Source organism: Guillardia theta (assembly GCF_000315625.1).
Source record: "Guillardia theta CCMP2712 unplaced genomic scaffold GUITHscaffold_172, whole genome shotgun sequence".
Taxonomy (NCBI): Eukaryota; class Cryptophyceae; order Pyrenomonadales; family Geminigeraceae; genus Guillardia; species Guillardia theta.
In genome coordinates, this window is record NW_005434504.1 from 39,551 (window position 1) to 65,827 (window position 26,277).

General features: G+C 54.6%; 11 protein-coding genes across 11 annotated transcripts; 6 read left to right on the forward strand and 5 right to left on the reverse strand.

Annotated features, from left to right (window-relative positions):
• Nucleotides 1–24: 24 nt before the first annotated feature.
• Nucleotides 25–588, reverse strand: GUITHDRAFT_120163 (hypothetical protein; the record flags this gene model as incomplete). Its single annotated transcript, XM_005820560.1, has 1 exon — nucleotides 25–588. One exon carries the CDS (start codon nucleotides 586–588, stop codon nucleotides 25–27), a length of 564 nt encoding a protein of 187 aa, XP_005820617.1.
• A 364-nt stretch (nucleotides 589–952) lies between these two features.
• GUITHDRAFT_147766 (hypothetical protein) lies at nucleotides 953–3,663 on the forward strand (the record flags this gene model as incomplete). The annotated part of the gene is made up of 2 exons (XM_005820561.1): nucleotides 953–2,837; nucleotides 2,924–3,663. The coding sequence occupies 2 exons, from the start codon at nucleotides 953–955 to the stop codon at nucleotides 3,661–3,663; spliced, it is 2,625 nt and encodes an 874-aa protein (XP_005820618.1).
• A 712-nt stretch (nucleotides 3,664–4,375) lies between these two features.
• Nucleotides 4,376–5,164, forward strand: GUITHDRAFT_120166 (hypothetical protein; the record flags this gene model as incomplete). The annotated part of the gene is made up of 1 exon (XM_005820562.1): nucleotides 4,376–5,164. The coding sequence occupies one exon, from the start codon at nucleotides 4,376–4,378 to the stop codon at nucleotides 5,162–5,164; it is 789 nt and encodes a 262-aa protein (XP_005820619.1).
• Nucleotides 5,165–5,171: 7 nt separating this feature from the next.
• GUITHDRAFT_120167 (hypothetical protein) lies at nucleotides 5,172–5,876 on the reverse strand (the record flags this gene model as incomplete). Its single annotated transcript, XM_005820563.1, has 1 exon — nucleotides 5,172–5,876. The coding sequence occupies one exon, from the start codon at nucleotides 5,874–5,876 to the stop codon at nucleotides 5,172–5,174; it is 705 nt and encodes a 234-aa protein (XP_005820620.1).
• Nucleotides 5,877–6,023: 147 nt separating this feature from the next.
• GUITHDRAFT_147768 (hypothetical protein) lies at nucleotides 6,024–7,295 on the forward strand (the record flags this gene model as incomplete). The annotated part of the gene is made up of 2 exons (XM_005820564.1): nucleotides 6,024–6,300; nucleotides 6,391–7,295. 2 exons carry the CDS (start codon nucleotides 6,024–6,026, stop codon nucleotides 7,293–7,295), a joined length of 1,182 nt encoding a protein of 393 aa, XP_005820621.1.
• A 777-nt stretch (nucleotides 7,296–8,072) lies between these two features.
• Nucleotides 8,073–8,461, reverse strand: GUITHDRAFT_120169 (hypothetical protein; the record flags this gene model as incomplete). The annotated part of the gene is made up of 2 exons (XM_005820565.1): nucleotides 8,073–8,264; nucleotides 8,363–8,461. 2 exons carry the CDS (start codon nucleotides 8,459–8,461, stop codon nucleotides 8,073–8,075), a joined length of 291 nt encoding a protein of 96 aa, XP_005820622.1.
• A 946-nt stretch (nucleotides 8,462–9,407) lies between these two features.
• Nucleotides 9,408–14,449, reverse strand: GUITHDRAFT_147769 (hypothetical protein; the record flags this gene model as incomplete). Its single annotated transcript, XM_005820566.1, has 3 exons — nucleotides 9,408–13,133; nucleotides 13,254–13,409; nucleotides 13,466–14,449. 3 exons carry the CDS (start codon nucleotides 14,447–14,449, stop codon nucleotides 9,408–9,410), a joined length of 4,866 nt encoding a protein of 1,621 aa, XP_005820623.1.
• Nucleotides 14,450–15,031: 582 nt separating this feature from the next.
• GUITHDRAFT_120171 (hypothetical protein) lies at nucleotides 15,032–15,388 on the forward strand (the record flags this gene model as incomplete). The annotated part of the gene is made up of 1 exon (XM_005820567.1): nucleotides 15,032–15,388. The coding sequence occupies one exon, from the start codon at nucleotides 15,032–15,034 to the stop codon at nucleotides 15,386–15,388; it is 357 nt and encodes a 118-aa protein (XP_005820624.1).
• Nucleotides 15,389–15,478: 90 nt separating this feature from the next.
• Nucleotides 15,479–16,165, forward strand: GUITHDRAFT_147771 (hypothetical protein; the record flags this gene model as incomplete). The annotated part of the gene is made up of 1 exon (XM_005820568.1): nucleotides 15,479–16,165. One exon carries the CDS (start codon nucleotides 15,479–15,481, stop codon nucleotides 16,163–16,165), a length of 687 nt encoding a protein of 228 aa, XP_005820625.1.
• Nucleotides 16,166–16,387: 222 nt separating this feature from the next.
• GUITHDRAFT_147772 (hypothetical protein) lies at nucleotides 16,388–24,643 on the reverse strand (the record flags this gene model as incomplete). Its single annotated transcript, XM_005820569.1, has 5 exons — nucleotides 16,388–17,204; nucleotides 17,232–22,566; nucleotides 22,653–23,751; nucleotides 24,026–24,193; nucleotides 24,242–24,643. The coding sequence occupies 5 exons, from the start codon at nucleotides 24,641–24,643 to the stop codon at nucleotides 16,388–16,390; spliced, it is 7,821 nt and encodes a 2,606-aa protein (XP_005820626.1).
• Nucleotides 24,644–24,820: 177 nt separating this feature from the next.
• GUITHDRAFT_147773 (hypothetical protein) lies at nucleotides 24,821–26,155 on the forward strand (the record flags this gene model as incomplete). Its single annotated transcript, XM_005820570.1, has 1 exon — nucleotides 24,821–26,155. The coding sequence occupies one exon, from the start codon at nucleotides 24,821–24,823 to the stop codon at nucleotides 26,153–26,155; it is 1,335 nt and encodes a 444-aa protein (XP_005820627.1).
• Nucleotides 26,156–26,277: the final 122 nt, after the last annotated feature.

Consider the following 26,277-nt stretch of genomic DNA (forward strand, 5'->3'; position numbering starts at 1 on the left):
AAACGCTGTTTTATTCTTTTCACGTCACTCATCATCGTCATCCGACTCACGTCCACGCTTAGATGGCCTTCCAAGCTGCTTCCTCAGTACCTCAATCTCAAGCCTCTTCTTCTCGTTCTCGAGCTCAGCAGCCTCCTCATTGAGCTTGTACATCGCCAGCTTGTGACGAAACTCACAAGACTGAGAAACTTGGGGAAGATACTTTTCCTGTGACTTGTGCCCATATATCATCAAGAAGTGGATCCAACCATCATTCTCCTTGATCTTCTCGGCGTCTTGAACATCCTTCTCCACTTGTTTGTTGATGAAGGTGACATCACTTTCGTTCAACAACCGAAACAGGGCATCCCAGATCACTCTGGCAGACACGTACAAGACATCATTATCATGCATCTCATACACAAAGTCATCAGACTTTTCCGTCTCAATGATCTGCACAGTGAAGTCCACCAAGAACTCATCCAACCTCTTGATGTTCTTAGAGCTTGGATCGATATGCTTCTTCAGCACATCATCGAGGTTGTATAGGGTGGGCCTCTGCAAAAGCACGTCACCGTCAGACTTTGGCAACCAAAAGGAGTGTGGCATCCTCTTGTTGTGTTGGGCCGCCGAGCCACTCTCCGTTTTATACAACCCCGCTCCTACCCCACCTCCGCCAACGAAGCAGATCATTTATCACCACCCTCACCCGTTAAATTACCGGGCTCTACCCCGTGAAACCACCCACCCACCCCTCTTTATCCCAATTTCCGCATTTAGGAAAAAAAAGAGGACTCGACCACCCACCCCTTGCAGAGGGGGTTTAGATTTAAATTAAATATACCCCCTGTCTGTACCTAATTACCACGGGTAATAAATACCACCCACCCCCAATTAAAGCCATCCACGAACCTCCCGGTCCCCCCAATAAAAGCGGGGTGGGGGGAATTTCGCGCACCCCCAGCTTTCCCCCATGTGTGCCGCCACGCTGCCACACAATCAATGGATCGTGCGCTATTCGCAGGTCGCGGCCTACGGCCACTGCGCCCTCCACTCCTACAACAGATCCCAGTTCCCCCTCCCCTCGTCCATCACCGTCGTGCAGGAATTCACCGTCGGACCGGTCACCGCGTTCGCCGCTCGCACCGCCGCCGATGACATCGTCATCTCTTTCGGCATCGACGAGGAGGAGGAGCGCAGCATGCTCCAGCACGGGGGACTGACTCAGCTCGCCTCCGTCTCACCCAAGTGGAGTGACAAGAGCATCAACGTCAAGGTCCACACGCCCGTCGCGGATCTGGCCCGTACCTTCATTCAATCTCCGGCGCTCGACGAGCTCTCCTCCTTCCTCCGCGCGCAACCCGCCGGCACCTTCGTCTTCACGGGATTCTCCTTCGCGTGTAACGTCGCCGAGCTGGTCCACCTGTTCTACTGCAGATTCGGGAAGATTGGCCGCGAGCTCACCTGCGTCTTCTTCGGCCAGCCCTCCATCGGCACGATTATGTACGAGACCGTTCGCGGCGCTCACCTGCGGAGGCATTCCAATATCCCGATTCAGAAATCCATCAGCTTCTACCGCCACGATGACAACATCGGTATACTGTTTACGGGAAAGGTGCGCGGAATCTTCTACCCCGACTTTGATAGCGGGAGCACTGGTATCATCCGAAGGTCCATGGAATTCGACGGAAAGGTGCATGGCTACCCCCAGCACATCATCTCCACCGAAAGCAAGGAGGACATCCTTGGAGGGCACGACGTGGCCAAGTATCACGAGTGCATCTGTAAGATAGAAGCTTTGGGGGATGACCGGATCGATAATATCCCATACGAGAACAAGTACAACGCATGCTTCCAATCTGCCACCACCCTCGCGCAGGAGATCAGTGAGAAACTCCTGCTCAACCCCAAGCCGTTTGTCGAGCGCATTTTCCCCGTACGCGAACCTACAGAGTATTTCCTGGCCATCATGCATGGTAACAAGTGCATAGACGACGGGCTCAACGACGGAGAGACGAAAGATATCATCAACAGGGCAGTCTCGCAGGACCTTACCAAGCCTTTCATGGGACTCGAGAACATCTCACTGATGAAGAAATTCATCGACCATGTCGTATTCCTCATCGAGCGCAGCATGAAAAAGGAATCCCTCCCCTTTCCAAGCACTGTCCACAACGTTCGCGACCTTCCGGATTCGGACATCATCGCCATCTGCACCGCCATCGCCATCACGCAGGACGATCACATATTGAACTCCATCTTGCACCTGCATGTCTTTGATATCCGCCGCAAGGCCTGCGCCATAATGGCCCATCTCCGCCTGATAGTTGATATATGCAAGTTTGCCACCAACTGGAACGTCGAGTGCATCTGGAACCCCCACTTCCAGTTCGTCACCGACCTCGACAACTACCTGATGTCTTTCTCCAACTGGCAAGACAACATCAAGTACGAGCTCGACGATTTCAAGGCAGACAAGGATTTCTGGGAACAGCTCAAACTTTATTCCGACGATTCCCGCTGCCGCTACTACTTCTTCCTCTCGCAGGAGGTCTTGAGAACCGCCACCAAGTACCAGTTGCCCATATGTGTGCGCAACCCCCTCCTGTTTTCCGAGTCGGAGATCGCGATGGAGGCGCTGCCAGCCCCGCCCGCCTCCTCTGCCGAGCCGAAGGTGCGCGAGAATCCATTCATCTTCACACCGAAGGACCTTCTCAAGGAGGAGACATTCTGGGATGACATGAAGAACTACGCGCACGAGAACAACATCGATTACAGGTCGATACACATGCTCCGCCTCCTCTGCCGCTACATGGACAAGCACGATGTCGACATCTTTGTCTACCTCCCCCCTAGCGGTAACTGAATAGAGTCTTTCAAGTAATATACGAAAAAAAGGAAGAAGGGGTGTGTTTCGTCCCCAGCGCTCCGCGGGGATAATTAGGCAAGACCAGGGACGGGAAAGTCCATAGAAAGCGAGGCATGATCTACCTCCTCCACCGCCTCTTCGAGGACAAGAGGCTGACCTGCGTCCTCTTGATGACCTGGATGGTGATGGTGCTGGCGATCTTCTCCGAGCTCGGGGTGACGGACTCGAACTTCATGACACTAGGGCCAGGCGAGCACTCCAAGATCATGGGGGTGGAAATCAACAGCTGGTACAAGTGGAACTGCGTCGCCGTCTTCACCTTCGTCTCGACCTCCATCAACGACTTTGTCGGCGACGCCATCTCCCCCTGGATCCAGAACACCATCCAGGACCACAAGACCAAGTTCCTCCCCTACTCGAAGTTCACCTGCATCATGATCACGCAGATCTGGGCGCTGTACTGCTGCGTCATGAACGTCTTCGCGCTCTTCGTCATGCTCTCCCAGGTCGATTTCCTCATCATCCGCATCTGCGCCGACCTCCTCGTCAACATCTACACCAGCCTGCGGTTCATGAAGGGCAAGGTCGTCGACCCCGAGCGCTACGCCGCCTGGATGAGGGCCGAGGGACCGGGGCACGGCCAGTCCCACTGCTGCCACACCCCCGAGCCCGGTATTCTCCTCTCATCCATTGCCGTGAGACAGGAGCACGACGAGAAAGCTGCCGAAGACAAGCATGCCAACGAGACCGAAGAGCCCGAAAGGAGGGGGAAGAGCATGGACCGCCTGTTGGTTGATATTCACAAGCACCCTTAGCGGTACATTCCGTTTTGGTAGTCCCGGAAAGTCGAAGCCACGTCTTGAAGGTCCGAGCGGATCGCCGCCAGTGTGTTCATGTTCAAATCCATCGTGGTCTGAGTTGGGTCTATTGTAAGGGCTCTGATAATCTTATGATTAAGCTTGTCGTTTATCAGTAGATCCACAATTTTCTCTTTCATTCTTACGAGTGATTCTGTAATCTTTTTCATATTATTTATCTCATCACTTAAGTTATTCAATCTAGCACGTATCACCTTCATAGTTTTCGATTTTTGGTGAATCATACTGGCGTGTGTGTGTTCACTACCCGTAAAACTCTGATTGTCCCATTTCTCTTCTGCTGACTCCATCATCCTTTCCAATACCAGAACTCTTTCCTTTAATTTCTTATTTTCCTCGTTTAAGGGAAACAAATTATCTACTTTTACATTTAAATTATCCACTTTACGCATGTACGCAGATTGCTTTTGTATCTCTTCTCTAACAAATGCCATCTGATTAGTGATCATTTGCAAATATGTTTTGGTTTTATCATGCATTATCACATCAATCTTTGCCTCCATGATTTGAATGATATCTTCCTTTAACTCATTCATCGCGCCTTTATCTAATTCACCTTCCGACTGGACATCAGATTCATAACCCCTCTCTGGAATCTCTGCACTCCCTGCCTCCGACATCCTTACCCAAAGAACCCCAAGGTACTTTTATGCAAACCGATCGCGTACTTCACACGACGCCACGAAAAGATCTATATACATCGGAAGCAAAACATCTTGTAGATATGGCCCCAAGCTTCAGCATCAGTGAGGAGGACGGGGAGGAGACGACGAAGCCCCCACCCGAAACACGCAACGACAGCCCCCTCCGCAAGAGCCCGATCCAATGTATCTTCGTGTTCCGGCGGCCGGTGATGCTATCCGACCGGATCATCAAGCTCATGACGGGGCCCTTCGCGCACGTGGATCTGTATGTTCATCGGGAGGAGAAGCCCAACGACAGCCCGAGTCTCACCACTTTCATGGGGGAACACTTCAGCATGTCGGTGAACATGCGAAAGTCCTACAACAGCCGGGACTATGAGGGACTGCACCTTCGCCTCGACCCTGTAGAGAGCGCGAAGCTCTTCGATTACGCCATCGACCTGGTGGAACGCCGCGTGCCGTACAATTTTGCCGACCTGCTGTACCAACCGATGAAGGCCGTCCTCCCGGATAGCGGATTCTTTGAGGACGTCCCTAACGAAAGCTCCTTGCAGGTCAAAAAGGTCTTCTGCTCGCAGGCTTTCGTCCTAGCACTGCGCAACAGCCTGCACAACGACGACCTCGCCGGGGCACTCATCGACGAGAGCCCAATCCAGCGGAAGAAGCTGCTCTGGAGGCTGATCAGCGAAAACAGCCGGCTCTGCACCCCCAGTGACCTCTACCACATCCTCAGGCCGCACTGCAGGAGGGTGGACATGGACCGGCTCCGGCACGGCCACTTGTCCTACACATAATAAACATTTAAGAAATGCCCACGGTGTGGCTTCTGGACTCCATCAATATAGACAGCTTCACGTGGGATACTGAGCAGCAGAAGATGCTGTACCATCTCTGCACGAGGGCGTCGTCTTCCTGGAAGAGCCTGCACAGCTGGTCGACCTCGTCTGTGTCCTGTCTCCCGACCCATACCCGCACCTGGTTTTTGACGATGTGCTCGATCTTACAACAAAACCACAAATAGAGGATGAAGGGGGAGAACTTCTGGTGCACCACAATCGAAAACGAATCCTTCCCCTGCCTTCCCACCTCCACACACATGTCCGACCTGGCTCCCGAGATGCTGCAGATGAACCACCCATTCTTGCGTCGTACGGGGGGTGCGGAACTCGTCATCACCTCCAAGCAGAGACGATATAGCTTGTCCTTCCCCTGTGTCTGCAGCGTCTCCACCATGGCTTGCACAGTCTTGATGTCACTCATCACCTGTTGCACCCCTGTATGGACTTTGATTGCCCATGCATCGGCGTTCTCCTTGCACTGCGAAAAGTACCGCTTGTACTGGTTGTCGTCCCCGATGACCTCAAAGGCCTTGTTGCAGCAGTAATCCTTGAAGTGTTCATATGTGCTAAGACATGAGGTAGACTCCCGAAGCTCATCCTCCACCGCCACATCCTTCGTCGCACCCACGATGCCGCGCAGCTCCGATACAAAATCGGACGCACTCATCTGAGGCCGACCCGGCATTGATTACCCCACGGTTGCCGTTGAGCCCCGCGACCGTTTTTTTTTTAAAAAAAATTCAAATTCCCCCTCGAGACCCTATTTTAAAAAAGAGGGTCGCCGCCGACCGTACCCTCACACCACACACCACGCATGGACACTACACCGCAGCTCGCCCTCTGGCTCATCAAGTCGCTCAACGAGGACACCATATTCGTCAAGCTTGCAAGCAAGGCAGAAGGCAGCGAGGATGAGGACGACTTCGAAGGCATCCTTTCCCCGCTGCCGACCACGGTTGATCTGCAGATGCCAAATACCCCGGTGAAGAAAAGGAAGACCTTTACACCTATCCACTCGCCGGTGGCGTCTGACGCTGACTTTTCATCCCTCTCCGACTCGGACTTCTCCTCCCTCTCGGAAGCAGAGACGGGTCAATGAATAATAATAAAAAAAGGATCCATCCATCACCTTGCACACCCCCGCGTCACGCACGGCAAAAACACATCGATGTCCCTCTCAGGGAAGTACGACCACGTCCTGATCCACGGGGTCGTCGATCCAGCGTCCCTGCCCGCCTTTACCGAATTCCTCATCGAGATGAGCAACTACATCGTCGCCCCGAAGAACGAGCACAGCGATGCGGTGCAGAGGGTGGCGTTCTACGGCTTCGGTGACATCCACTTCCGCGTCTCGGTCTTCCGCCTGCTGCAGGCGTGCTTCATGGCAGAGTGGTACTGGTCCTCCGAAGTGGTGCCGCACCGTTGGGAGATGCTCGTCCACATCCCCACAAGGCACAACATCACGGCCGCCCAGCTCGAGCGCTTCTGCTCCTTCTGCCGCAACGGGGTCAGCTGCGACGTCATCGAGCGCGGCATCAACAACGGGCTCGTCGTCTTCCTCGACCGCATCGACAAGGGCAAGAACCACGCGGGCTGGATGCGGCACCGCCTGCGCATCGCCTGCGACCGGCACAGGGAGCGGATGCGCATGCAAGAAGAGCGGGACAGGATACGGAGCGAGACGGGCATGGAGTTCACCACCAGCAACATGCTTTACTTCTACCACGAGTGGCAGAACACCCGCATCGACCTGCAGGCGTCCAGGGAGATGCACCAGAACTCAGAAGAGAGAATTAACCTCCTCCTCCGCAGGATCCAGGAAGAGACCAACCTCATCACCAACCTCTGCGACATGGTCGTGAGCATCACCGAGCACATGCACGAGGACGTGCGCAACCAAACTCTGAACGACCTCAACATTCGCATTTCCAGGATCAACACAATCAACCGCCAGATCGCTAACACCTCCTCCAACCTCCGCACCGTCTCCTCGTCCATTCCCCACGGCAGCACCATGGCTTCCGCCCTTGACCGCCTCCTCATTGTTGTCGGATCGGACGAGGACGACGGGATGGTCTTTCAGTAAAAAGAAAATCAAAGAACCGAAGACCGCGGCTGCCGTATACAGATCAAAAGGTGTTTGTACACCCGAGGGCTCTGCTCTGACAGCGTCAGGAGGTAGTCTTGCTGATACCTCTGATCAAACATCGCGTCGTTGCTATCCAGCATCCGCCACGCCACAAACGTCCAGTCCTGACCTCGCATCCACCGATGGCACATGCGGCAGAACACGCGGAATACGCTCCTCACACACTGGACGTGATGGACCGCCGCTTTTTCCCCCTTGTACACAACAGGGGAGACAATCTTAAGGCCCTCCGGCCCGTACGTCAGGCGCTCTTCGGAGAGGGGGCCAAAGGATTGCCCTTGCATCGCCAATTCATCCTCCCTCTGCAAGAGGTTCAAAAAATCATGGATCAGGCGGTTGTATCCCCACGGGCACTCCATCGCACTATCCAGCCTACTCTGCATATGCTGCATACTTTACCACCCCCCTCCCATGCACTCCCCAAATACACGGATGGAACGAAGCATTACACACAATCCATTTATTTACGATCCAGGCAATGGCAAAAACAAACAAAAACAGAAAGATGACCCCGGGGTCATCCAGAAACGGGAAGCACACGACCGCAGCCAGGCGCTTCCTCCTCGCCTTCATCCTTGCCATCTTCTCCCTGCAGATCTTCGCCATATTCATCTCTGTGCAGATCTCCCGCGCGCTGAGCAAGGTCCGCTTCCCCCGCCTCCTCCCCGAGGACATCGGCCTCCTCGTCGCCTCCAAGGCCTACACCCACTGACCTTACAGCGTCGCGGTCTCCCTAGGGAAGCGCACGAAGCCGTGCCGGATTTTGTACGCTAGATCCATCAGGTCCTTCATCTGGAACTCCATCTTCGTAAGAATCGCATCGCAACTCTCATCTTTATCACCGGCCTTCACACCAAACCGCACCACGGATGAATTCACCGAGCCACCAAGGCTGTCCACGTAGGCCTGGATCGCGTCAATATCCCGCAGCACGTCGCCCACAGAATCTCCCATTTCCCTGCCATGCCACCACCCATCCGCATCTTAAATGCGCTTCATCGCACGCGGCCCGACTGGAAATCGTGCAGCGCGCTCGCCACGGTGGAGAGGCACTGCTGCAGCGCAATGAGGCGGGGCTTTAGGTCGGATTCCAGATCATCCATGGGGTGTGAATCTTCTTCAACATCTGATGCATCCTCGATCTCTTCATCAGGAGCTGGAGCTAAACGGTGTTTTCTTTCATGACCCTTACGATATTTTTCAAATTCTTGATGGATCCGAATCAATCTCGATTCTAATTCCTTTTGTTTTTTCAAAAGCTCTGTTTTTGTTTCATTCAACGACGTTTGCATATTACGCTGATCCCCTCTTATATCTTTCAAAAGATTATCTTCACGAAGATTAAGCTTAGTTTCGATATCTCCATCAATTTTTGACTGGATACGTGAATCCACTTCCAGAAGTATCTTTTGTTGATATTCGTGGAATTGCTTTTTGATATTATCAGTAAATTTCGTTTTCATATCTGTTATATTTTGATTGGTTTTCGCGATTTGATCATTTAGATCAGATAACTCTGTATTGATTCTACTGTGGTCAGACTGCAATTGATCGACTCTACCGATATATATCGTTTCAAAGTCACTTAAGATTTTTTCATTTGCTTTCACTTTATCAGCTATTTCATTCACCATCGTTGTAAGTTCTTGCACTGCAACGTCCGATGCATTACCACCACCTGCCGCCAACACAGTCTGGACTTTTGTTTCCATATCAGATAATGCTGCATTAATTGTGTTATGTCCAGCCTGCAATCGATCTAAACCTTCTGTGAATTCAATCTTGTTTTTCTTCATTTCATCTGTCAATTGAGTCACCGTCTTTTCAAGCTCAACAATTGTTTCTTTCAATGCAGCAACGTCAGCACTACCGGACCCCCATGCCCCTATCTGTTCATCACTCCCGGATGTCGAATCCCCGTCCCCACCGGCGGCGGCAGGGGATGGGAGTACCGATGGAACGGTGGATTGATTCCTGTTCTTACCCTTTCTAGCCCCAATCAACATCCTTCCTGCACTGCCCACTGCACCCCTTAAATGCTCTCCCGCGCTAACGGATGAATCCGTGCTCGTACTGCCAGAAGATCTTGGATGCCTTTTCGAGGTCGGCCTGCAGAGCACGGAGGCGGGGGGCCAGGGCTTCGTTGTACTCCTCCGCTACAGCATGGCCCTTCTCGCTGCTATCGGAGCGTGGCGGGGAGACCGTAGAAGGGCGTGCCTGCAGCGCGGTGACCTTCCCTGCCAAGTCTATCACCTCTTCCTCTAACGTTTCCAGTTTCGTATTCTTATCTTGAACCATATCCAAAGCACTCTTTGCAATGTGTTGAACATTGTTGATCCGAGTGCCCAAGTTATCGACTTCTTTCGTGATTTTATCTTTAAAGGAATTCAACGCAGAATCATCCGTAACAACGGGTGCGGGAGGAGGGCGCTTAGAAATGGCATCCACCTTCAAATCTAGTTCACCCTGTCTCTCCTCCAATGCCTTGATGGCTTCATCCTGCCTTGCATCCACTTCCTTGACATCATCCAACGATGCTTCGAGCTCTTTCGTCTGCCGCAGTGCCCTTTCAACAAAATCGTGATGCGATTCGGCCAATTCAGACACAGCCACCACATCCTTTTGGAGGGAGTCCATACGGGCCTCCATACCGACTGTCTTCTTATGACACACCCTCTCAGCCTCCGTTCTCGCCTCTTGCAGCAATGCATCCAAATCGGGCTGGTTATTTGTAATAGCGGTATGTTGTTGTTTGACACTATCGATTTCCTGTTCAAGACCATCCACACGGATTTTCAAACTATCCGATTCATTCTTCATTGTCTCTATTGAAGTCTGTAATTTAGTATCTTGATCACTCTGGTATTTTGCAAGCCCATGTTGTCTTTCATCGAACATCTTGGCGCCATGCTTCAATGATTCAACTTCAGTTGTAAACTCACCAATCAGATCCAGGCATTCTGCAAGCGACGATTGCACATTAGACACATCTGCCGTAATATCACGTGTCCTCTGCTCAATATTCTCCACACGAATAACCAGCTCTTCCATCTTCCCCTTCTCCAAGTCATCCCAGGCACCCGTCACGTCCGAACGCTGGCCACTCTTGTTGGAGTCGCGGCTGATTGGGCTAGGGATGCGTTGTTCCTTGACCGCCTCAATTTCCTTTTGGAGTTGTTCGATGGACGTCGCTGTATCCCCTTTGAATACATCCATCGATTGTCGCGTTCTTTCCAAATAAACCTTTACATATTTCTCCAACTCTGCAAATTTATCAACAAACACCATCACGTCCTGTATTTTTTGCTGGTACCAATGTGTTCTATTCTCAGATTTCTCCACGATGTTCTTCAAATCTTCAAATTCCTGTCGAATACCAGACACATCAAACGACTGACCCTTGTCATGTGGTTCGTAACTATCTGGCATTGAATCCCACACATCATTCACACCCTTTTCAATCCTGACCAGTTCATTCTTGAAGAACTGCATTGATTCATCCATGGTGACCTTCCAGGAATTCACCTCCTGGTTCAGATCAGTTTGTTTACGTCTAAAGTCTCCCCACCTATCCATCTCCAAGTCCATATTTTTCATAGTTGTGGAGAGACCGATGGTATCCCTTTGCAAGGACACAAATTTCTCGTCCCATTCCAGCTCTGACTTCTGCGCATTGTATGTAATCTCACGTATTTTTTTGGTATGTTCACCGATCTTCTTCTGCAGTCTCTCCATCTCATCCTGTATATGTTTCGAAGCGTTGTTTCCATCGTACTGGATATCTTCTTCGATCTCCCCGGAATCATCACCCGCTCTTGGTGGGGTGGGCGCACGACCCCGCTGCCTCACCTCATCATGAAGCTCTTCAACATTTGCAACAACACCAAGAAGGTTTGATTTTAGCTCGTCAACCTTCAAGTCAACCCTTCGCACTGCATTATCAAGACGAGGGTTGTAAACCTTTTCAAAGGCATCCTCGATGATGTCATGGCAAAACGCCTGCAGCTCACCACTCTGCTCCTTCCCACGCAGGTCCATCTCCGTCATCAGGTCTTGTTTCACCCTCTCGAGATCCTTCCTGTGTGTACCTTGGATCGTCTTCAGCTCTCCATCAAAAGCGTCTACCCTTGCCTGCAACCCCCTCATATCACGTTGGATCGAGCTGGTATCCGTGGAACGTACACCCGGGGTTGCGCCGGTAGAACTACCCTTTCCTGCATTTTGAGATATGTTCCTCTTCAATTGGTCTGCTAATTCCTTGACCTGGAATGCAAGTTTCGTGTACTTATTATCAAGCTCAGTTCTCAACGCCGAATTGTTGTTGTCATTTTGTTGAATCGTTGATCTGTAGTCCTTCTTACACTCTCGACTCACATCCTGTATGTTCTTGTAAAGCTCAACATATTCAGCCTGCAAACCATCCAATTTGCTCCTATCAACCGCATGTCTAGCTTCAACATCTTGTACCTTCTCATCGATGTAGACTTCCAGCTTGTTTTGAAGACCAACGATCTCTGACAATATTCTGGCTGCATCCATGGATCCTCTTTCCACCTTCATATGTTGCGACTGAAGCTCCTTGACCTTATCCCCTAAGCCTTTAAGCTCTCGTTCAAGGCCTTCCATCGAAGAATTATGCTTCAAAATGACATTATCAAAACTTGTGATATTTTCACGAATCTTTCCCAGTTCAAGTTCCAAACTACTCCTGTGTTGATCCAACCCCTGTTTCATACCAGTCATTTCAGTCCTGACCTCGCGTTGAAAATTACTGACGAGTTGGCCACTCTCAAGCACACGGCGTTGAACATCGGTGACCCTGGACTCCATGCCATTCACAGACTCCCTGATTTCCTCATACGTGTTAGTGAAAACATCGATGTGATCTGCACATTGCTTGGTAGCCTGCCTCACAGTATCAACGTCTTGCAAGACCATCTGGTTCTTCGATTCAATCTCTTCAATCCGACGGGTAATATCGTCACGTATTTCTTTGTATCTATCCAACAAATCTTCTACGTTGTGTTCAGCGCCGAATATCGAGTTCAGCTTATCAAGTAAATTATCTCGCACATCCTTGATCTGATGCTCGAATCTATCCATGCGTAATTTGTAAGATTTATCCTCGCCGTCATACCGCATCTGATTCTGCTTGATTGCTTCCATAGCATCCTCAATGCCTTTCATTCTCTTCTCCGTCAACTCCATCTTCGACTTATTCTGCTGGATCGCCATAACCTGGGTCTCGATTCTCTTCTCAATCACATCCTCCAGCAACTTCAAAATCTTCTCCTCCAGGGCTGCATCATCGATGTTGATCTGTGACTTTGTATCCGTCTTCGACTCCGTGTAAGGTCGCAGCGAGGTGTACTTATCATCGATTGATTTATGTAAATCGTCCACATATTGCTTGATTTGTTTCGTAACTAGTTCGTGCATATCGTCCTTGTTCTGCGCCACATAATCATAGCTGACAAAATTCTTCAATTTGCCTGAAATGTCATCTAGTTGTTCCTTCAAAAGTTTATCCTTCCTCTTTTGTTTTTTTCTTTCCTCCTCGTACTTAGCCATGAACGCTTTCAGATCCGGAGGGTTGTCCTCTCTCAGACGTTCAGCTTCTCTGTCCTTTCTTTTTTTTTCACGCAATGCATCAACTTCCATTCTCCTTTCATCCTCATCAGGATCAATCTGCGGTGATGGAACGGGTACAGTCTTTTTTTTATATTTTTCTACTACCTCGTCATCCGACGAATCACCAAGCACCATCACTCCCACCTACGCACCCACGGAAGCCACCGCTTAAATCCGCACTGCAAGACACCCTCCCCCTCGTTACAATTTCGCTGCCTCCCTGCCCTCGAAGCGGATGAATCCATGCTTGATCTTCCACGCGACCTTCTTCAGCTCATTGACGCTCTCGCGGATGCTCCTGACCTCCTCCTGAAGATCGCCCGCTCCATCGAACTCCGCGGAGATAAGCGGCACACACACTTCCTTCGCCCTTCCACTCATTCCCTGGCAGCCACACCACCAGAACCGCTTATATCCACCCTGGAGAGATAGAGCTCCAGCAGTCGTACGGGGCGGGGGTCCCAGAACACGCTCACCGAGTCTCCATTCCCTTGAATGAGCCAGACCCTCCCCGGGGCGTGGAGCCAGCACCACTTCTCTTGCAAGATCCGGCGAAAGTCCACAGCCTCATGATAGAGAGGCAGTTCAGGGTACAGCTGCTGCAACACAGGAATCCAGTCCAAGGCAGTGCGACCCTCCTCCTCGTAGTCCGCCAGGGCCATGGGCGCACGCCTCCTCTGGTATGTCGGCTTGTGGAAGTACACGGCCTGGCTCACGGAGTGATACAGCCCGGAGAAGCGGTGCATGTACTGCAGGATCGCACCGCAGTGGACATCGTCGTGCATCGTCGCCCCGTGGTACGTGTCGGTCGCCGCCTCGAAGTGGAACCTTTGAAGGTTCAGGCCGTCCGATTCTGGGACGGAAGCGGGCACGGGTGTCTCCCGTGCGAGGAGCCAGAGGTACCGGAAGAGACAGAAGAAAGCATCCAAGGCCTGGACCTTCGCGAGATCGGAAAGCCTGTGACCCTCCTTCCCCTCATGCTGAAGGACCTCTCGATCGTGCACGACGTCTACCCCGATGACATCGCTCTCGTAGAAGCCATAGGCGGCGAAGAAGCCGAAGCGGGCGAGAAGCTTCCAGCACAGATCCCTTGCCCCAGGCAGGCACGACACCCGGGTCCAGTTGAGCTGCACGTTGTCCAGCGCGCCGCTCAGCTCCCGCCACCCCATCGAGTCCACCGGCTCCTCCGAGATCTCGAGCTCCTTGCAGCCCGGCACCACGTCCTGCATCCTCCTCTCGTCCACCTCGAGCACCAGGTGGGCCGTCCTCGCCAGCACGCACCCTTGCACATGCATTCGGCTCAGAATGACCTGCGCCGTGCTCTTTTCTGTTGGATCCGTCCTCGTCAGCCACTCCTCCATCATCTCCCCCACGTCCACCCCCTCTGGTATCTTCCCTCCCTCCGCCCTCGGGTCCAGTGCCCTCTCCACCTCCGCGTTCAACACCGCCCATCGCTCCATCCCACCTTTCTCTCACACTCACACACACACACCCTTCCCTTCCTTCCACCACCGCGCCACACCAAAAAAAACACTCGCAAAAAAAAATCATCACCCTCATACCCCGACCTGGGTCCCCAGGGAAAGGCCCCCCCCTCTGGCCAGATTTCTGAAAACCGTTAAACCGTTAAACCGTTAAAGTTAACGGTCTTTAAAACCTTTAAAGAAGGTTCGCCGGACAGTATACGTATAGTATGTATATAGTATATAGTATGTATGTATATGTATGTATATGTATGTATGTATATACATACTATGTATATGTATGTATCTATGTATGTAATATATGTATATATATATATATGTCCTGCGAACCTTATTTAAAATGATTAAAGGAAAAGAATCGCCGGACGGTGGTTGAAGGTTTTAACGGTTTAACGGTTTAACGGTTTAACGGTTTCCAGATTCTGGCCAAGGGGGGGGGGCCTTTCCCTGGGGACCCAGGTCGGGGTATGAGGGTGATGAGTTCCTGTTTTTTTTTCAAGATTTTTTTTTTGCATCGGCTAGCATGGCGAGCGCCACTATGCAGGCACCGATGTACACATGCCACCGCGGCAGAAGGAGGAGTGGAAGCCAAGCGATGACCTGCTGGATGTATGGTACAAGAATTGGATGCCAGAGCCCATTGTGTGCTGGAGCTGTGGGCACTTCCTTGGGGATAAGTGCCATTACAAGAACGGGAGGAACGTCCCATGCCGCCACGGGAATGAGAGTGGGATGAACCGAAGAAACCCGTTCCAGTGCAATGGTTTCGCCTCCCAGGAAGAGCCGGCCCCTGTCCGGCGGAACCATGCCCCCCTCCCGAACTACTTTGCCCTCGTAGATGGACACGTGATGTACGTGGAGGTCAACGGGGATGAGAAGGCGTTTGTACCGCTGAACGAGACACACGTGGCGTAGGTAGTGTGAAAGACCATTCCGCTCTCTCCTGCAAATAAAAGGATGCATCCATCATGAAGGGAACGACGCAGTGGGGTACGACACTGCCGCATGAGCCAGAGGCCCAAGAGAAGGTGTGTGGAGGACGCCATGAACCGCGTCCGGGAGGTTCTCGAGTGGGAGCAGCTGGATGAGCGCAGCGCCCAGTTCCGCTCCGCCGCGCAGGCGCTGGAGGCGGAGTTCGAGCGGGAAAGGCTCATGCGGAGGACTTGCCCGGAGATTCTGCAAGAGGATGCCAGGGAGGATGGCAACGACGACGATGAGGATGAGGGAGAGGAAGACAGTGGCGCCAGCGAGGTGAGCTTCGATTCGGACTGGTACCCTGGGAAGAAGGGGGGTGGTTTCTTCCGGTATGACGAGGATGGTGAGAGCGAAGCAGAGGACGAGAGTGAATCAGGAGAAGCCGATGATATTATCACCATTTCGGATGAGCTTGCAGACGACATCAAAACGGAAGACATCAGCGACGTCGATACGGATATCCTTAGCGATACCGATACGGAGAACCTCAGCGACACCGAGACGGTCGTTAACTGCAACATTACAGAAATCACACACCCTTTCTCTCATGAAGGCTCCATTGCATCCTCGAACGGTCCCGTGGAGAGGGTGGCACTCGAGGCCGATGGGGACAGCTTTTTGTCCTCGCAGGAATTAACAGGAAACGCCACCGCCTGCGAGGATGGCGGCCCTCTGGAAGTGACGAGCAGGTCGTGCTTGGAAGCACCCGAGCCGTGAGACAGCAGGGCGCAGCCCCCGGCGCTGAAGACAGGTGGGTCTCTCTGGAACTCTTCCGCGTCAGGGAGGACGAGCCTCAACGCCTGGTAGCACACCATCAGCGCCACCGAGCCCATGACGGCAAGCACCATCGGGGCGACGTAGGCCAGGACAGGGATCATTCTTCCTTCTGTTTTTTTTTTTATTAAAATTGAGAGTGTGTTTCTTATACTTCCGCGAGTTTCAGACGTGCCTTGCCATGCCTTTCCCTCCCGTCACAGGCTTTCCCGTGGGAATATCCTGGTCCTTCACGACGTACTCCACTATTTGTCCATACTGCCGTGGGTGCAGCTTCACGTACGCGTGCGCCGCGGTGAAATCGGTGTAGATGACGATGTTGTTGAGTGAGATGAGGAGGTAGACGATATATTCGAGTATAATCACGTTGCTCATGCAGGGGTCTGTCATGTTGTTGTAGGCGATGTAGACGATCCCAAAGGCGGCGAAGAAGACAATGCAGAGGCAGGTCAACGCCGCGGTGGCGTAGGCGGTGAATTTCGATATGCTGCCATACTCAAAGACCGACAGGCTGTAGTTGAGCTGCGCCCAGATGTAGGTCAATGCCAGGACCCCAGCCCCAAGGAGGTGTATGTCCCCGTGGTCGGAGATGTTGTCGTAGAGCACGACGGCGATGGTGCTTGCGTAGCCGAGGAGGGCCAGCCACGTGACCACCCCGCGGTTCAGGAGGGGGTGATTGCGGCTGCTGATGATGCCGAGCACTACCCAGGACAAAATGCCGCTGATGACCATGAGGCTCGCCGTGCCCTTGTCCACCGCGAGCTTGTCGCTGATGTAGAAGAGCGACTGGCAGTACGGGGCATCGAAGTTCCGGATCCCACCTTTGCTGAACATGAGGTAGAAGAAGACGCTGTACTGCATGACGAAAGCCGCCGCCGCCAGCTGCGTCAAGACGACCAGCTCCCCGAAGGCAACCTCTGTCCAGAGCCTCCGGAGGTTCTGCTTGGTGGCCACCGCCTCGTACTTCATCTTCATGCATCCCCTGCAATACCTGTTTTATATCCTTCACTTGTACCGACAACACACGAGGGCCATGCCGACGAAGCCGACGAGGCAGGCAAACCCTGCCGCCCCAAGCCCGGCCGCCTCCCGGCTGTAGCCCACCACATGGGGACGGTAGGTGTCGTTGAAGGGGTTCTGGATCAGCACGCGGCGGGTGTTTAGCACGATGTCGAGGTAATCGGCGTAGACCATGCAGGTGAAGCGCTGCTGGATGGGGTCCTGCACCGCGATCCTTCCCGGTGTGCATATCCACGTGCAGCCGGAGGTCCAGATGGCGTACTGCGGGGGGATGGTGTTGGTGCAGGGCTCGCAGAGGAGCTGTGGGCTGAGGTACTGCCCCGGGGGGCACGAGGAGGGCGGCGTCTGGAGTGGTGCCGGGGTGGGAATGATGTCGCTGACGCGGGTAACGCAGGCCAGCCCACCCGTGGAGTTCCTCCCGAGCACCGTCCCTACCGCGCACCTCCAGGAGCAGGAGTAGGGCTGGTAGGGTTCACCGGGGGTAAGGTATAGGACGCTATGGTTCTGCTCGAGGCCGTTGCGGCACGGGGAGCATCCTACATATGAATTGCTGGCCTTGCAGTCATCAAAGTAGGTACCCACCCCGCACACTCTCCTTGGGTCGCAGAAGCCGCAGTAACTTGCGTTGTGCCTGACATAGTCTGGTATGCATTCCACGATGCACTCCGCCAGGAACCTGGCGTGCTGGGGGAGTGGATTCAGGCACCGGTCGCAGACGCGGTCCACATGGTCGGAGCAAAGGGCGGCAGTGAAGTATCCAGGGTCACAGGATGGCGAGCAGGGCCTGCAAGAAGCGTCTGAGGTAGGGGTGCAGGCCTGGATGTAGTTGGAAGAGAGGTTGCATGAGAGAGAGGCTTCGGGGGTGCAGGCTGTGCAATTGCTGAGCGCTGAAGTTGACCAATACGAGGAGGAGCACTGGCTCGGGCAGGAGTTCGGGTCTTCGAATAGGCCTACCGCGGTAAACTCCCTGTGGGGGTCTGCCAGGGAGGTGCAGGGGAGGCAGGTGGCTTCCAGGTGGCATCCGGACTGGTACTCACCTGCCAGACAGGCCTCCCCAGGGCAGTAGATGCAGTTCTGTGGCTTCGAGGCAGTGGGGCTCTTGACGTAATTTACATCGCAAACGTAGGAGCAGCCCGCAGTGTAGGCACCGTTTGATAAAGTCGTTTCCATGCAGGGATTGCAGACGGTTAGGTTTAAGCGCCTCTCTGAAAATGTCCTATCGTCTGCCCTTGTCCCCGCCTCCCAGAACGGCAACGTGAAGGCCACCTCGGAAGTTGCCGGGTAGTACCCCGCGTCGCACACGGCTGGGCAATCCTCATCCATCCCGGTGGCATACCCCGTGTACCTCCCGTGCTGCAGCCCCACGCAGGCGACGGCTAGCGCGTTCTGGACTTGCGTGCACGATAGTGTACGATGTGGGGTGGAGTTGCGCAGCTCCCATCCCGCGAAGGGCAGGGTCCGGCACGGCAGGCAGTTGGGCTCCCGGCGGTAGGAGCCCTGCACGCACTGCGTGATGCAGTTATCCGAGTCGAAGGGTATACCGGGAGTGATGAACTCTTCAAACGTTTCGTAAGCTGCGATCGTAGACCTTTTGGTTGTGCACTCCTGGCAGGTGGCTCCGACGACCGCCTGGCACTGGGCTCGGTGCTGGCCCACGGGGCAGGACGACGTGGGGCATGCCAGGCACGCGCTGGAGTTGGCCGCGTAGTACCCTTCGAAGCATTCGTACTCGCACACGTTGGGGAGCCATCTGGCAAAGCCGGGGAGGGCCTCCGCGCAGGTCACGCATATCGGGGTCCCGTCCGGGTTGCAGCCTTGGAAGGCCGAGCCGGGAAGGCAGGTGGTGTTGCAGCGCACGCAGCGGTCGTTTGTGAAGAAGTAATCACTGAAGAGGCAGCGGTAGGAGCACGCCATCGGGTGGAGAGTGAGGTGCAGGCTGCCCGTCAGCAGGCCGGGCGGGCCTTCCGTAAAGAGCGGGTACTGCGCAGCCCCCCGCCAGCTCAGGTACACCGGGAGCGTGCAGATGTGCCGGAGCGACACGCTGCTGGAGAGGTCCTTGGTGCAGATCGGGACCTTCTCGTCATTGACCTCCATCCACACGGAGAGGCTGCCGGCTATAGCCGCATGGGTGAAGACGAGGTGGAACTGCCGGACCCCGAAGGGAAGGGTGGCGGGGAGTGTGCCTTCGCCGTAGATTTCCTGGAGGTTGGCCTCGTTTGGGAAGTTGAGCTGTGCACCGGAGCACAGTTCGACGCCGTCTGCTGTGTTGCAGGTGGGGGCGCCGTATAGGAAGTTGGGGACCACGCTGAACTCGTCGAGGTAGAGATCCGTCCAGACGATGGGGGTGAAACCCACCGATAGCACCGCGGTGGAAGAGTAGTGACTGAAGCCGGTGAGGATGGCGATGTCCCATATTGCCTGCGATTGAAGAGTGCTTGTCAATGTGTTTCCAAGTGTGATCTGTGCTGCTGCGTTATGTGTCGTCTTGTAGTGGAAGGACACAACCCATCCATTGATCTTTCCATCCGCGGAGGACAAGTCTATTGGTCCTATTCTCAAAGTCTTCGTGTTTGCAAACAGCCTTAAGAAGAGGACAGTGTCGCCCAGTTGGCTGTTGTTCTGCGGTATGGCGTACGCCACCGCGTTCGTCTCCCATTGCGGGGTGCCCGGGTCAACGAAGCGATTCTCCAAGGGGAGGAGCTTGAGGTTGTCCTGCCAGGTCAAGTTGCCGTCCCAGTAGCAGCGTGTGGGAAAGAGGAACACCTGGGGATCTGCAAGCGAGTTGTAAGAGGCACTCCCAATCCCGTTGATCTGCCCCACGACCCGATTCCCTCTGACGCACAGGGTGTTTTCGTAGGCAACCGCCCGCTTGAGAATCATGAGGTTCTCGAAGCTGCCGATCCGGGAGTTGGAATCTCTATCGATCCAGTTGGCCTCCATGGAGTACGCCCCCGCGCCCACGATGAGCCCATCGATGTTGGCGTGCGTGTTGATGCACTCCTCGCAGTACGCCTTCCGCGGTGGCGAGCAGGGGATGGGGAACGTCACTCCCCCGCAGGTCGGCGCCTCCCCGCAGGTCTCCGTGCAGACTTGTTCGAGAGATATGCCGGTGTAACCCTGCTGGCAGGTGACCTGGCAGGACAGCCTCTCGGTGGCTTTGTAGATGACGGCATTGGGAGAGACGACAGGGAAGCATGTCCGGCAGTGCTGCTGGGGGGTGCATGCTGCCTGGGTCCCTGCGGATGTGTCGCTACACTGGCACGATTCCACGTACTCCCCGGCAAGGCAGGTGGAGGAGAGCGAGTAGCAGTCAAAGCAGCTCCCGTACCTTGGAGGCGGGTTGATCTCCCCACGGCTGAACCCCTGGCAGTCGTACCTCCCAAAGAGGGCGTATTGCGGGTCATTGGAGAGCGCCGTGCGGAATGCAGAGTTGCACACCTCGAAGGGGAGGGCTGCGCACGAGAGATAGCTGAAGCCCGGCACATCCGACTGGTTCACAAAGAGCAAGCCCTGACCCGCGTCCTGCTTCGTGGTGCTATCGAAGCCCAAGGCAACGCAATATTTGCACTCGTCCAAGACAGTGTGGGTGGGGCTCTGCTTCAAGACAGCGCAAACGGGTGAACCGCAGTCCACACAGGTGCTGCTAGGTTCCCGGTCCGGGCAAACCTTGTCCCCGCTGTACTTGGTAGACGGGGTGATGGAGTTCCAGTACTCGCAGAAGCCACCGCAGGACTGCACACAGTGGACGTTGTCGATGGAGTGGTTCGTCGCTCCGTCGCAGTAGTGGCAGGAAGTCTCCCCGTAGCCGGAATACTGGTCGAAGGGGCAGGGCTTACAGTAGTCAATCTGTGGGGTACCGTCCTGGTACGTGCCTGGCTCACACGGGACACAGACGTACACAATGTTGGTGCCTTGATTCGGGAGGAGCTGAAGCTTTGTCCCGCGCGGACAGTCCTCACACGCCGTCTGCTGCTGGTTGGGCTTTTGCCCCAGAGGGCAGAACTTGCATCCGATGTCGTAATCTGTGGAGTACGTGTGAACGGGACAGCGGACGCACATGTAATATGCGGTCAATGTATCACCCTGTTCCGTCAGGCAATCCGTCTCTTCATCCGTCAATGCTGCCTTGCTCTGGTACTTCACGTGGAACCCGGCACGGCAGGCACATTGTGCAAATGCGTGCCCACCAGAGACGATCGTGGTCATCAGGATGCGGTTCACGGTGCAGTAGCGGTGGAAGGGGGACATGCAATACTCGTGCTCCACCCAGGTCATAATCGAGTCCACGCCATCTGATTGATATTGCTGTGAGAGCATTGAAGCGGTCTTGGGTGCACATACAGTATCGAAGATGTAGTATGCGGTGGAGTAGACATAACCTCCTTCATCGGCTATTCTGCAAGAACTACCTTGGACACAGTTTTGTGAAGTTCCACAATTGAGGACATACTGGTTGTAAACCCCCAAGGAGAGGCATGTCTCTGGGCATGGCATGCAGGTGCCCGGGCTGCTCGCGTAGGTGGTGATTGCCCCAATCTTGCCGCAGTTGATCCTCACCTCGTTGGGGTCGGGACACGATTCGCAGGGGAGGCAGTTGATGTCCTTCAAAGTCCTCCCGCATGTGAAGTCTGGATCGCGGTACTGCCCCTCTACGCAGTACTTGCCCGTTGCGGAGCTGCAGCCGATGCACTGCCCTGGGTCAAGACCCCCACACCCGCTGAGCCACTCCGCAGACCCGCACCGCTGCGCCGCCGCGTCCGAGCACCACGTGCACGTGCCCGGATTGTTTGGAGCACCACAGCCGGCGGCATAATTTGATGATTGCCTCTCGATGTCGTACGAGTTACAAGTGGTGCAGGGCTGGCAGGTCCCCGCGCTAGTTCCCGAGCAGCCCGATCGGTACTGCACCGGGTACGGAAACTCTGTGGGACACGTCTCGCAATTGTTGCAAGTGCCGGGGGTGTAGCCCTGGATGTCGCGATTTGCGCCAGCCGCGACATAATACGATTGGCCGCACCCGGTTCTGTACTGGTTGTTGGTACATTGGTGAACATAATCGCCATCACTGTTACACAATCCCGCATAAGGAGCATTGTTGCAATAGTCTGGAGAGAAGTATGTGAATGCACTGTTGCCACAACTGAAACATCCATCAAAACTCTCCGGCTGAGGGTTGAAGAACCCCGCTTTGCAAGCGCAGTAGGCCTCCGATCCTTTACTTTCTACAAAGTCCGCATTGAAGTAGCACGAGTCGGCCACAAAGTTGAAATCAACGGCCACAGATACAACCGGTAGCAACACAAGCAGTTGTAACCCATGAAAACCTACCCGCATCCGCACCCACCCCTTTCAACCCATTAATTTCAATATTCTTTAATAACAAACCTAGAAATGAACCAACCGAACACACAGACCACCACGAAGCTCGAATCCCCCTCAAACGGGAAGAGGAAGGACCTCCGGAATCCGACATAGTGGGTCAGGGCCACGACGGTAGCATCAAAGAGGAGCAGCAGGGTCTCGCACGCCAGCTCGTCGCTCCGTACCTCCTTCCCCTCCGCCCACCTCCCGACCTGCAGTTCCAGGAGTTTATAGAAGCTTCTTAGGGTGAGCATGACGAGGAGGATCCCGACATATGGGTTCGCGAGGGTCTTGTACACGCTCTGGGTGAGTAAGAGAAGTATCCCCGTGTTCAGATTGAAGGTGAGGAAGTGGGCGACGCGGTGCTTTGTGTCTGTAGTAAGGACCTTGTAGCTAAGCACAGCGAAGTGTACGGCGATGTAGACGATCATGACGACGGCATATGCAATCTCCTCGTTGAGGATGAGCTCGCTGCCAGCGAGAGTGTACCCCACGGAGAGCCCGACGGTGGCAGCAACCCCGCCGATTTCCACGGCGCGGGCGGTCCAGCGGAGGTACGACTCCGGGTGTATGGGGATGGCTGTCTTCTGTTGGTCGTGGAATAACAGGTGGGAGAGGTTCTGAGCGGTGCAGCTGACGAGGTAGATGCTGGTGAGGCTGATAACGACGTATAGCCAGGTCGGGGTGACCATTCTGCGATGGAAGGCGCGCTCCCCATCCCAGAGCACATCCAGCCTCTCCCCGACGGCGTCGCAGACGGACACGTCGTAGACCCCCGCTGGGTCGACGATAATCCTTCCCGTCCCTGCTGAGCTGCATCCTACCTCCGCGATCGGGTAGATATCGGATGATACGCCGGACACATTCCCTGAGATGAAGGTAGAGCCGATCGGGAAGAAGCGGCTCCCCCCGTCAGTGGTGCAGAGGGATGACGGGCCCGGACGGCACGGGATTGCCTCCCACCCATTCGTCCGGATCCCGTCGGCTCGGATGAACAGGATTCCCCTCTCGTTGATCCGGACGCCGCGGCTGGAGCGGAGGAGCTGGTGCGTGTCCCCGCCTGTCCACCGAATCAATCTCTGCCCCTCCGCCGTCACCGCCGTCGGCATGCTCTGGTCGGAGAGGCTCAGGAAGTACGCGGCTGTTACCTGGAATGTTCCCAGAAGGGAGAGCATGGGAAGCATGATGGGACGGTATCCCATATCCCGTCTCACCGTCCTCCGAATCAAAATAGCCAGGCTGTACCCTTGCTAAATACGTCGCGGAAAGGTACCGCAATGCGTACCTCCAGTGGACCATCCTACTTGGGTCCGGCCGGCAGCCCCGCCCGTCTTATACATCCCAAGGCTCAAAAAAAAAATAAAACCAGGCCTATGAAAAGATGAGACTCTGTGCCTTGGGCATCATTTGATCTTCGTGGACCATGATCTGCCACATGATGCGCTTGGTGTTGTTGAGCGTGGGGTTGATCGTCACCGTGCGGAGCTTCTCGCATATCTGCGAGATGCACTTTTGCAGGGCCATGAAGGAGGCCTGATCCTGGTTTTTCGAGTAAGCCTCGTGCGCGGCCTGGTACCTAGTCTGAACATCCTTGAAGACTTCATGCAACTTGCAGCAGGTAATGAGTAAGAGATGCACCTGGTCCAAGATCTCGTTGATCTGCGCCGGGCCGTCATCGTCCCCTACGCGCGTAAGCGACTCGAAGAAGTTCATGGCGATAGGCGCGCAGTTTTGGATGAGGTTGTCCACGCTCTCCATGCAGTTAACATTCACCTCCAGTGAGTTGTGAAAGTTACTGCTATCCACCTGCGTGTACCGCACTGGGAAGTTGGACTCTACGCGCAGTACATTGTGAAGAATCTGAAAGAACTGAAGTGTGTATTCCTCCTTGTTCTTCCTGGAAGTTACCACAGACGCCTGCATGCATTTCCTGACCGTCTGGTCGAGCTCTTCGATGGTATCTTCAAGCTGTTCCAACATTTTCAGGTCATTAGGGGGTATGCCAGTAGTGTTTGGGATCTTAAGCCACTTGCCCAGCATTCTTGTCGTCCCCCGCAACCCTACAGTGTTAAATACACGTAATCGCGCGATGGTGAGTGCAAGTGAGATCTGATGATTATCGGTGTTTTTTCTATTTCTTCATTATTTTCTTATCGTTTTTTTTGGGTGCAGTGGAGACGGGCGTCCCTTGGCACAGTCCAATGCAAAAAAAATCGAATGACGATCAACTCGGAGTGGATCAAGCTGTGGAAGGAGGTGGCAAGGGACGCCTTCAGCAAGGGGCTGCCCTTCTCACCCACCGTGGCCTTCATCGACGGGCAGATCAAGCTGATGAAGCCATCCAGCATCAACACGTGGGAGGGCTTCCTCTCCTGCCAGTTTGTGAGCTGCGTGAGGAGGCACTTCCAGTCCGGTTGCAAGACCGTCGTCCTGGCCTTCGACAACTACGAGCACGTCCCTACCTGCAAGGGCATGACGCAGCACAAGCGCAACCGCAAGGTTTCGAGCTTCAGCTTCGCCAGCGGGGACTGCCTCCCCACCATCATCCCGCAGGACTGGGAGGGAGCGATCCGGAATCGGCTCTTTAAGTCCCGGGTCATTGACTACATCAAGACGAAGCTCCCGGGGTACTTGACCCTGCAGGCAGACCAGAGGCTCATCATAGACCACAATGAAGCCCCTATCGAGTACTTCCCCAACGGCACCTGCCGCCCCTTCCAGCTCACCCATGCGGACCTGAAGGGAGAGAGCGATGTCAAGTTCACCTCCTACACCCACCTTGGTGACATGGTTATCGACGCCATCGACGGCGACTACGTGCCCATGGCCCTCGTGCACATCGAGCGATTGTGCCGGGACGGGCTGTCCAACGCCTCTCGCGTGCCCCAGATCGCGGTGTACCGCATTCGGGTAAATGCGAGGGGAGACGCTCCCGAGAAGTCAGCCTCGGGTAGGATGGAGCACGAGTACGTCCACATCAACCGGCTGGCGCAGGTGCTCTGCCGCGATGTCGGGCCGCTGACGGGGGGAAGGACGAACGCGTGCTCCGTGCTGGCGCTCTTCACCATCCTCACCGGCTGCGACTACACGCAGGGCCTGCCCACCGTGGGACCCGTCCGGGTGTGGGCCAACCGCCGCGCCATTGTCCCGCTCCTTGCACTGATCCAGGGCACCGAGGATAGCCACGACGACGATGTCTCCGTCATCTCCCTGGCCTCCGCCGTGCTGTACGCGCTGGTGTACGAGAAGCGCGTCAGCCTGAGGGTCAACCAGTCCGCCACCCGGGAGGGGGTGGCGAGGGAGCTGCGCCGCGAGGAGGAGGAGCGCATCATCCGCGGGGTCAGGAGCTGCGGGCAGATGAGCGCCGGGACTGTGGCGAAGCTCCCGGATGTCAACTACCTCAGGAGCCACGCGAGCAACGCCCTCTGGACACTCCACTACTGGAACGCCCAGGACCACCACCCGGACCCGTACTCCAAGACCTTTGGGTACAAGCGGATCAAATCCGGCGCGGCGGGATGGGGCGTCAACCGTCCTAGACTGGAGAGGTGAGGTAGGTACATCAAGGGATGCCATGCTGCCTTGATTCTCCATTAAAGAACCCTTCCGTAACCCACTCGTCCTAGCTTCGTTGATGCGCAGTATTAAAGAGGACGTTGCGGGGCGCGAGAAAC